An 11,143-nucleotide genomic window follows, 5' to 3' on the forward strand; every position below is an offset into this window, starting at 1 on the left:
GCTGTCCATGATTAAAATCCGGTTTTGGTTTAGCCAGTGTAGGGTTACAGCTGACCTCCACAGCCGGGGAAGGCTGACCTTTGGTGGGGTGTATTTTCTGGAGCTGGTGCTGTTGGTCATAAGCCATGTTTCCATCAGCCTGTTTAGATGTGCATCGGAAAATTATCATGGAAACGCCAAAATTCGAATTAAAATCCCCTGATTCGCACAAACTAAAATACGCTCGCTTTAGCCGGGTTTTGGTTGATTCGAAAAAATGTGGATTCGCAAAACGGGGGCTGGAAACAGTTATGTTCAAATTAAGTCGTAGAGTTCGTAATTCTCACCAAAGTCAGTACATTTAATGGAAACACACAGGATTCATATTTCTTTTAATGCGCATTTCCCAATGATTCAAATCACTTTTGGATGGAAACACAGCTATAGTAGTCGAGGTGTTTCAGACTGGAAGTTTGAGGACGTGTTTTCGCAGTGGAAAGAGTTTTAGTCCGACTACCTGCAGCGTGTTCTTGTCATCGTTCCTCCCAACAAATCAAAGTAATGTGAATATTTCCAGTGACTTAATTTAAGTGTTCCCATCTTCCAAACTAGTTTGCTGCTTTGTGGCACGCCTGTGCAGCTTAACAATTACTAAAATGAGTCCACTGATGTGATATTGTATTTCGAGTCAGTAGTGAGGTGATAGCAAAAGTAATGTTGTAATGAGTTATTTGGTTTTGGGGTAACTGAAATTTAATTAGTGACAAGATACCCTACACCATACCTGAAAAAGTAATATTACTGTAACTGATCAGTAGACACTTATATTTGGTTGAATTTAGGTTGTGACGTTGGGTGACCAAATGTCAATGTCAGGACCGTGTCTAACGTAGAATGTGACGAAGAACACAGGTGACAGATTTTTGTTGGTGTTAAGTTACCAAAATCCAACTTCTTCCAAACATCTCGTGAACACTATCTTGACGTAGAGTAAAAACATTTAGTCGAAAGGAATGGAGAACAAAACCCAACGTCCACACAACGTCTTAATGTTAACGTCTACCATTGTTAGACATTAAAGATATCAACAAACATATTTTCAAATGAACAAATTTTAGCGTCTGTCCAACATAAGAGTCCAGTGTCTTTCTAACATCATATTGACGTCCGGTGCCAGATGGGTCGTCTTCTGATCTTTGTTAACTGAAGCTATCGATCAGTGCAGCTTTGAATCTGAGTACTTTGATTCAGCGTTCTGGATGTGCAGTGGAGATGGTAGTGCTGAGAATTCACGTGTATGATTTTTTTTACTTTAATTTCTAGAAAGTAATTTCCAAATGGTCCTCCAGATGATGTTGAGGTACATCCTGTGAATGCATCATCAGTCCTCGCTGTCGGGAGCCCAGCTGCAGCCCGCCTCGTTCACTAATGGGAAAATCACACACACAGACTACAGTCACATTCACACGACTAATTCCTGAAAATTACACAACCTGATTGGATGATGGTCCTCTAAGAACACTGTTGCGTGGCACATCCTGGGAAAAAAATAACCCAAATTATCTTTTGACTTCTGCCGATGTGTTTCCTGAGAGATGCATCATCATGTTTGTGTCAGGATGTTTACTAGATTCCTGATTATCACACAAATCTACAACAAACAGCAGAGCTTTTAAATTCAAAAACACAAAAAGGATGAAACAACTCTTACACAATCAATTAAGTTTATTTTTAAGCATACAAAGTGTAACATGATGCATATTCCTCTGACTTTTACAGTTACAGATGATTTAAAATTATTTAAAAATGCCACTTCACAGTCTTGCCATCTCTTCTTTGCTTCAAGGACTCAGGTTTGAGTGAACATGTCTCCATATCCACACTGCGTCTCTCGGTGGCGCTGTAGGTCAACCCTGCGCTGGAAGCTGAGCTGACAGTGTGGGCAGCTGAACGGCCGGTAGCCGCTGTGCTTTCGGCTGTGGGTGATGAGGTTGGAGCTTTGACTGAATCCTTTACCGCACACCTTGCACACATGTGGTTTCTCACCTACGGGAGAAAGTGCACAATGTTTCAGAGTCTGAGCATTTCGCAGCTCAGTTTATTCACCGGTGTGTTCTGGGCCCTGTGCATGAGTCGTCTCTGTGGACCATACGCCCTTCCTCTCTTGACACATGTCTCTCTCACACATCTTTTAACTTAAAGGTCAGATTGCTTTCTTTCCATTTCCCTTTGTTCTTTCTTTTCAGACATGACGGTGTACATAAGCAGTCACTTGGCTCTAGCTTTATTCAAAGGCCCAGACACACCAAACCGACTTCAGAGACCTAACTGACAACAAAAGCCAACAGTTGCGTCGCCTCACGTCACCGGTGTCTCAGCTGTTTATCCATCTGTTATTTTTTGGCATATAAAGCAACATTTGGATAAAGGTATACAATATGCACACTTGCCAACTGAAGGGAAAGTAAAAGCCCACCCCAGATTTACTTTCCTGTGACGTTTAACACTCTCAGCAACTACCGTAGAATAAAGAGTGGGAATGTCCGCAGAGTGGGCGGGGTGGGAGGTGGATGGGTCAAACAAACTCCAGACTTTCACCCGGGACCCCACTGTTCGTGTCCCATGTGAAACCAAGAGTGAATTGAGGTATTTTAGGCTCTGTGTGCTCCGTGGCCTGACGTGCGCCTCCCCTGAAATGTAACTACACGTCACAGCGACGCAGACATCCTGTCTGTCTCTGTAAGCTGAAACCATTTCCCTCAGTGGAAACAAAACTTTTATTTACTTTAACTCATAGACTGCGGAACTGGCCAGGGGGGCCCGCGGGTCCCCATTAAACAGTAGAAGAAGAAGAAAAAGAAGAAGAAGAAGATGTAGCCTAGCGGCAGGATGTCAACACATGAACTTGGTGCACATGCATGAGCGTTTCCACTCCATATTTATTCATAAATGGACGAATATGCCCTGAACCAACTTTCATACCAATTTGCCGCTTGCTCCACCTGTCTGTTTGTCTGTCTGTCTGTTTGTCAGCTCCATCTGTCATGAGACAAACATGAGAGCTCTTTATAACTCACTGTGTGAAGCTATGTTGCATAATAAAGATTTGCCCCCTCGTAATTTTTAACCGCCCCCTCAGTAACTTCATCCTGGCGCCAGACTTGCCTTAACCTTAATCATTGCTTGATTATATAAAGGTAGAATAATAAATAAATAAGAGGAGGAGCCTTTATTTCATTAAAAACTAAATGAAAACAACGAAATAGGAGCGCTATTCCTGACCAGTGCGTCAAAAGACATGCAGACCAGGGAAACGAAACAAACAACCCCATGAATCTCTTTATTAATAGCCTATAAAATGATGTGTTTTCTCCTGCGGGACGGAAGAAGACACAAAATCAATGCATCTCTATTATTGTGCGGGCATAAATTGTCAGAGCTTTGCGGGAGCGGGCGGGAGTGGACATACACATTGCAGGTGCGGGCAGTAATGGTCAGAAATTCAGTGTTCTGGTTACTTTTCAGTAACTGCGCAGCTGCGCTTGTTTTGTTGTTGGGTGTGTGTGTGTGTGTGTGTGCGGCTCTGCACATCAGTCTGATATGAGTGCTGACTTGTGATGATAATGAATATGATGTTGATTTAGATTCAAGGCAGCAAGATGAGTTTTGGTTGTAGTTGTGCACTGGATGTACTTTGTTGTTTGCTATAGCTTCATCTGTGCCTTTATGTGTAAATAGGCTTGGCCTGTTGTGTGTGAATGTTTGAGTGGGATCAGAGGGGTTAATCTGAGCAAGCATGTGTCCGTGTTCATGCGTGTGCTGTAGATGTGACTGTGTGGCGTCGGAATAAAAAAAGTGCTCCGCAGCATTATTTAATACATCAGTAATATTGTCTGTTTCAATGCATATGCCATAGGCTTGTGCTAATAACGTTAGCATGTTGTTTTTGTGGGGAAAAAGTGTCCATTCAAAGACAAGTGTTTGTCTGTGAATGCTGCGAGTTATAGTGAAGCTGATTTGTGTACTTGTGTTTGAAACTGTCTCTATTAAGCCATGTTTAATGTGTGTTTAATGTGTGTTTTGAATCAACTAAACTTTACAGCACTTCACAGAAACCTCCACCGCTGACTAGTGTTTTAGAGGTGTAACTGCAGAGTGACACAGACACACCACCGCACAAGTATAAATGCTCACAGCGGCGTAGGCCACATGCCTAGGCTCTGCATAGAGCTGACACACAAGTATAAATCCCGCTTAAGGCAACAGATGCTAACGACAGCCAACTGTTCACCAATGGTGGACCGTCAGTTTGGTGTGTCAGGGCCTTAAAGACATTGGTGGACTAAACCATTTTGCGCCTTGAAGAGGTAAGAGGGGCCTCAGAGCTTCCACTATTATTTTAGAAGTTCAGTCTCACAACTGATTCATTCAGCCACTTTTAATTTAGTTATGACACTTGTTACTGAGAAATAAAAACCTGTGTTATATTACCTTCATTCCCGGCCTGCCGTTGGGCCTGGTCGTGTTCACTCACCTGTGTGTATGAAGGTGTGTTTCTTCATGTCTGACTTCTGGTGGAACCTTTTGCCGCAGTACTGGCAGGGGTAGGGCCGCGTGTCTGAGTGGATGAGGAGGTGTGTGGACAGGGTGGACGAGCGCTTGAACACCTTCCCACACACCTTGCAGCCAAAGCTACGCTCCTGGGTGCACACATTTACGCAGACACACACGAGGACAAACCAGGGTTTCCTTTAGAACTCATGATGCATTTGTACTGAAAACTATTTCTCATATAAACATTCTCACTGTGTGCTGTACCTTCGCTCTATAGCTGCCTATCGCTCTGAAGCCAAAGGGCACATGGGACACGTCTGTGGCAGTGGGTGATCTCATCAGTGGGACAGAGAGGGTCTTGTGAAGATGAGCCTGCAGGCCACCTCCTGATAATAAGACCTCTGAGAAAGACTGAGGGAGACAGAAAAGAAGAACAACACTGTCAAGTCTGTACTTCAAAAATGAAGCTACAGCCAGCAAACGAGTGGTAACACAGGAAATGGCAAAATAAGATTTTTGGCTTTAGAATCATACGGGACATGAAAACTGCTCTCTTGGTTGAAAGTTGGTGTTTGTTGGACACATCCACCACCACTCCCACCCACCACAGTCGGACTTTTGCCGCCTTAACTTTTGTCCTTGTCCTGCCACGTTTCCCCCTGACGCGACCAGACGCCGTTAAACTATAATGGCAACCAGCTGCATATCATGCCAATGCTAAAAGACGGCCTTTTTTCTTTGGTTTCTGACACCGCAAGTCACTGCCCAAGCGCTGGATTTCGACAACTTTGGAGTGTCATTGGGCTCACTGCGCAGACTCTGGCCCCAAATGACATCACCAGCTCAAGATGGCAGCGGCTACATCTGAGATAACTTGGCTTCATTTTTGTAGAGTTGGAGGAAGTGAAGACGCATTGTCCATCTTTACATACAGTTATTGGTCACGTCACTGTTACTGGCCAATGCCCAGGTGCTACGCACCAACGACGCAGAGGGCTTTGCGGAGGCATTGCGTCCCTCTGATTAGTCCTTCAAACTACATAATTTCCAGCATTTTGCAAGGTTTCACTTCCTGCTGCAGTACAGTGTTCACCCGTAGTCTCGTGCCTCGAGCCATTCAACGGGTGTACAGACCATCGGCGCAGTGGGTCCATTTCATTGGTCCGACAGCCCATTTGTCCGACATCCCTTTAGTCCGACGGTCCGCGGTGCTGAACGGCTCCCGGCGGGCGTATTTCTACCTTGATGGTGTGCCGCGACCGGCTCTGGGTCAGCTGGGAAAGGCTTGAAGTGAAGCAGGCTCACAGCTTATGTGTTTGTCACTTTCTTTTTCATTTTAACCCACAACATGATCTTTTCCTGACCCTAACCGAGTGGTTTTTGTGCCTAAACCTAACCAGACCTTAACCACAGGGCATCATGATGATTTCGGAACAACGGGACTTTGGAACAATGGGCTGTCGGACCAATGGGCTGTCGGACCAATGGGCAGTTCCCGGCGCAGTCGCTTCTCTCTTTGTTGTCGTCGTAACATTTGTAATTAGAGCATTTGTTGTTCAGTGTTGATCATCTTTCTCTCCGGGCCGCCATCTTCACTGTGACTACAGCAAAGCCGGAAGATAAACAAACAATGAACAAGCAACAACCACAGACGCCACAGAGTCTAGGCAGGTATATAAAAGAACACCGTGCCCCAAGAGCTTTGGTGGGGAATTGCAGGTCGAGTGTACGCAGAAGCGTAAAGAAACTTTAAGGAGTGTGAGCACAAGCAACAGCCTGCTGACTGCATATCAAGCTCAGTCTCAATCCAAAGTTGTCAAAATCAGGTGCTTGGGCAGTGACTTGCAGCATCAGCAACCAACAAAAAAAAGACGTCCTTTGAAGTTGGCATGATTCACATCCAGGTGCCATTATAGTTTAATGGCACCCAGTGGCCTCAAGGAGAAACATGGAGGGACAAGGATGAAAGTTAAGGCGGCAAAAGTCCGAGTGGGGCGGAAGAGGGATTGTGGATGGGTCCAACAAAGACCGACTTTCACCTGAGAGAGCGATAAAGCCAAACTCTGTTCTTTTTTCCTAAACCTAGCCACGTGTTTTTGTTGTTTAAGGAAAAAAATGTCAATTTGCGGTGTTGTACCAACGTAGTGCTTTTATTTTTAAAAAAGACAACAACCAGCACACCCAGGGTACCTTTCACAACGTATGTAGATGTAGAAAGTCCATGACCAGACGTCACAAAAATCTCCACAAGAAGAAGAACTGCAGCCATTTTCCCACAGACTGCACTAACAGACTTTATGTTACAGTGTGAGCCTTTCTGCTGTGTCACCCTGACAATCTCCCAGCGTGTGTGTCACACCAGTTACTCTTATCGTTCTTCACTCTGGTTTCCTCTTTTGTTCTAACAGCTGATGAAGATGGAGATATTACAGACACGTGGTAACTCTCACAAGGCGGAGGCCATCCTACCTTGTCACAGAGTGGACACTCGCTGACAGGGGACTTAAGGTCAGTGTGAGATGTGTGGTTGAGCAACATGAAGACGAGTCCCTCCAGTTGTCTCTCTCTGGCGGATGCCTGGTGTCTGTCGACCGTCCAAGGTGAGACTGGCAGAGGAGCGTCTCTGTTCTCCACGGGGGCTTTTGGTGGAACATGAAAGGTTGATGTTAGAGCCATTTCTAGCAAGTCCTAGTTTCCCATTATCGTTTGAGTCACTTCAATGCGCCACCTGACCTGGCATCTCAGGAACCTTTGATTAAAGGCAGGTGTGCTGAAGTCCTTTAATACGCTATTAATCTGAACGTTGTTGTTGTAAAGGCCTGTTCATTTGGGGAATGTTTGTTTTCATTTTTTAAATGCGAAAGTCAAGAGACTCAGCTCACAGCGTCATCCTGCAACTCTCCATACATCCTGCAAATCATTCAACTTTTAACCAACTGAGACACCTGGATCAACAGAGTGAAATTAAACCAAGTTTATCATTTCTCTCTTTATGGCGTCTGTGAGCGGCTATTTTCAAACTTATTTGGAGGCTGCAATAGTTCATGATAATGATGATGATGAGAACATGTTTAGATTAGAGATAATGGCTTTTTTAAGGTCTTTGTTTCGCATTTTGTGGCCTTGAGTCTACACAAAGATCCTAAATATTAAGTTTCTTTTAAAATATTAATGTCTTAAAGGATCTGTGTGTAACATTAAGGGGGATTTAGTGGCATCCGGTGGTGAGGATTGCAAATTGCAATCAGCTGAAACTTCTCCCGGTTAGAATTCCTTTAGTGTTTATTGTTTAGGAGGTTTTTACTGGGGGTTGAATTATTGACAGAGGTCTCTTCCTCTCCGAAACAAACAGACCCGAGGATTAAAACAGGTAAAACGCTGAATAAAGAAGTTTCACAATAAATAAAAGCTGCCTTTTTTCCGACACTGCTAGTCGTGGAGGGGCTGCCAGCTGTGGTAGCCAATGCTGACATGTTAACGGTCCTATCTAGAGCCTGTATTTGGTTTGGCCCAGGAAGCACGTCGCACTTTGAAGCTAATTTTCATAGTGGCCAAACAGTGGTACTACAGTTTCTGGGGTTTGTCACTTTTTCCCATTGATTTGCGAAAAAGATGTCTGTAAATCAGTGGGTACATTTTTTTTTTCAGCATCACAACTTCCACGAAATGACTCGTTTTACTATCAGGATTCAACCCATTCAGTTTTGCAAGTCTAGAAAAACCACATGATGAAATAATTTTATCCCCATTGAAGTTAGCGGAGCGCTAAACTGGAAGTTAACCATTCAGCCGACGGAAGTAAGATGCTCCGTTACACTAAGTCGACCGTAAGTCTCTTGTGAATCTGCTCTATGGGCGGCAAAGTGTGGAAGTAGTGATGATCATCCCTGGATCCAAATAATGTCTTCATACATGGCAGTTGAACAAGTTTGATTTGATGTGCCATTGAGCAACTCTTATGATAGGAGCCCTGTTTTCAACGCTGCAACCAGTTCTCATAATACAGTGGTTCCCAACTGGTGGGTCACGGTCCAAAAGTGTGGCGCAGGTCCATTCTGAATGGACTGTAAGTGACTTAAGTTTGTAAAAACAGACTTTACTTTTAAATACAGTGAATTTCTGGCGCAGAGCTTTTATTTTGAAGTGCTGTTTCCTGCTGTAGAGTGAGTGACTGATGACAAGCTACTTGGCAGAGATGGCAAATGAGTTCAACAACATGGCCAAACACAAGTATGACGCTGAATGTATAAAAACCATGTGGACCTTGAGGAGAAGTTTGGACCCGTGGCTGGACACACGTTACCTCTCTGACAGCTGACCAGCTCCAAACCGTAGTTAGGAACACGCTGGCTATTAACATTAAATTAGACCACTCTGCAGAAAGAAGGATGGTGAAGCGTTCAGGTGACGTTCACAACTATGGCTTTATTACAGTCTTCACCACAAAACAAAAATGGAAAAGATGTAGCCTTGAGCTTAGACACTTAATTCTGACTATCATCACTCTTTGCCACCTGCTGTCTTCACCGTGGCACCCTAAGAGAGGGCTGCTTCCCTCCACACACCATGAAGTACACCTCACAACCTCACAGGTTACCCACAAGGCTGCCACCCTTGCAGGGGCAAAAGGGTGAGCCGGTAACAACCAGTTGGAAACCACTGTCCTTATACATCTATGGTTTGTCCATTCTGGGCTGCTGTAGAAACATGTTTGACTCCATGGAGGAGGACCCGCTTGCTATGCAGATATAAATCGCTCATTTTAAGGTAGCAAAAACACGACAATTATTATTTTCAGGTGATTATAAACTGAAGAAAACATACTTGTTATATTATGTTCCGTTTCTGCCAGTAGATGCCCCTAAATCCTCCACACTGAACCTTTATGACTGAGTTCAACAACACTGTTACATGCCTTCAAAAAAACATTGTATACTTAATGTAGTCTCTCAGAGTCACAAAATATTTGGGTACCTGAAAGCCAAGAATCATCTGTGGGGGCCCTGAGGGACCGGACTGCCATCCCATCCCAGGGTGAGACGCCTTCACCCAGAAGGTCTTTGACCCCAAACATGGGGGACAAAGGCTGCACAGCATCTTCAGGACACCTCCTGTCCTGTCCCATCACATGCTGCACAGGCTGGTGGGCGTCTGTGTGGTCCTGGGAATGCTGCCTGTAGGTGTCCTTAGCTGGGCCGAGCAGATGGGTCCTTTTACTCCTGACGAGGAACGAGCGAGGCATGGCAGACCGGGTGGTGTCTGAGGGAGATGATTTTAAAAAAAATCATGCAGAGTAAACCTGCAGGAGTCTGAAAAATCAGCTCCTGAACGCCTCTTTTAGAGCCTCACACACACTCAGATGTCGCACACCTGCTGCTGTTCAGTTACAATGCCAAAGCTTGAGGTTTCCTCAGCAAATACAGCCCGACACCTGCACAAAGGTTTCAGGGCTTTCACTGAGGATAACCCGGCTGTAGTGTTGTCACAAAACTGACACTGCGGTGCACCTTTTATACTTATATTTAAGATGCATTGACTTTATTTAGACACTTAGAACAACAGCAGAAGGACTCTGAAATTGGGAATTAAGAAATCAATAAAGTGTATTTACGCAGGTTTACGTTTATTAAATATCAAGAGATATGTTGCAAATAAATTCTTAAAACTACTTTAGTATTAGTTGATTTTAACATGATGTGAGCTCATACAGTAAACAAAAAAGAGGAAAGCCTGAATGAGAAGAGACGATTCAAGAAAAAGAGGCTACGCTAACTTTCACAAACTTTTTTTGGGCAGTAAATCTTCATGAAGATTTTCATTTGAGCCTCTGTATTAACGATGATTCATTTAGCAATCAGATCGTATTATGCTATAAAATAACACCGTTCACACCCTTAAAGCTGCATGTGTTCATGTGCTCGCAGATTAAATTTGCTGTGCTATAAGTACATAAAAAATGTCTAATGAGTCGAATATATAATATGATGTAATAAAAGTGAGATTCCAGCTGAATTGCTGATCTTACCTCTGTATTGCGCAGCTGAATGTTGAGAGTGTTCCTTGTGTCTTTGCTGTTGGCAACGTCCCCTTTTCTCTTTCTCACACCCATCAACTGATGACATGACACAATGAGATTTGATTTGATTTCGAGAGACTGTTGACGATTGTTGGACTTCAGGCCATGGAGGGGGAAAAAATGCCCCAAAAGTTAATTGAAATTATGAAACAAATAAATTTAATTTGAAGTTTCGCCTCATTTCAGTTACTTCTTGTGTTTTTATCTCTGTTGCTACTTTAATCTGATAAGCACAGCGCATTCTGTCTTCTCTAAAGGTCTGATTGGTCGGTTGGATAGAGGTGTTGTCATACCAAAGTCAAGATGAAACTTTATTTACTGTGGGACAATATGCTTATGTCACAGCTGGATTTTACACTGTAGTGACTGTTCGTGTAGGCGACTCATAAATACACTGGAAAGTTTGAATATCTCATCGTTCTCATGTGAACAAGTGGACCTTTACTACTGAGGTGCAAATTACACATCGCACTTTTTACCCTTGTGTTTGTGTGTGTGTGTGTGTGTGTGTGTGTGTGTGTGTGTGGTTTTTTC

The 11,143-nt window shown here is 43.8% G+C and overlaps 1 protein-coding gene across 1 annotated transcript; it reads right to left on the reverse strand.

Annotated features, from left to right (window-relative positions):
- Window positions 1-1,741: 1,741 nt before the first annotated feature.
- LOC125879118 (zinc finger protein Gfi-1b-like) lies at window positions 1,742-10,814 on the reverse strand. The gene is made up of 6 exons (XM_049560769.1): window positions 10,559-10,814; window positions 9,508-9,792; window positions 7,003-7,172; window positions 4,798-4,944; window positions 4,514-4,679; window positions 1,742-2,025 (listed from the first exon to the last, which is right to left on the reverse strand). The coding sequence occupies exons 1-6, from the start codon at window positions 10,653-10,655 to the stop codon at window positions 1,829-1,831; spliced, it is 1,062 nt and encodes a 353-aa protein (XP_049416726.1). The 5' UTR covers window positions 10,656-10,814; the 3' UTR covers window positions 1,742-1,828.
- Between the last annotated feature and the right edge of the window lie 329 nt (window positions 10,815-11,143).

The sequence above is a fragment of the Epinephelus fuscoguttatus genome, linkage group LG19, assembly GCF_011397635.1.
Source record: "Epinephelus fuscoguttatus linkage group LG19, E.fuscoguttatus.final_Chr_v1".
Taxonomy (NCBI): domain Eukaryota; kingdom Metazoa; phylum Chordata; class Actinopteri; order Perciformes; family Serranidae; genus Epinephelus; species Epinephelus fuscoguttatus.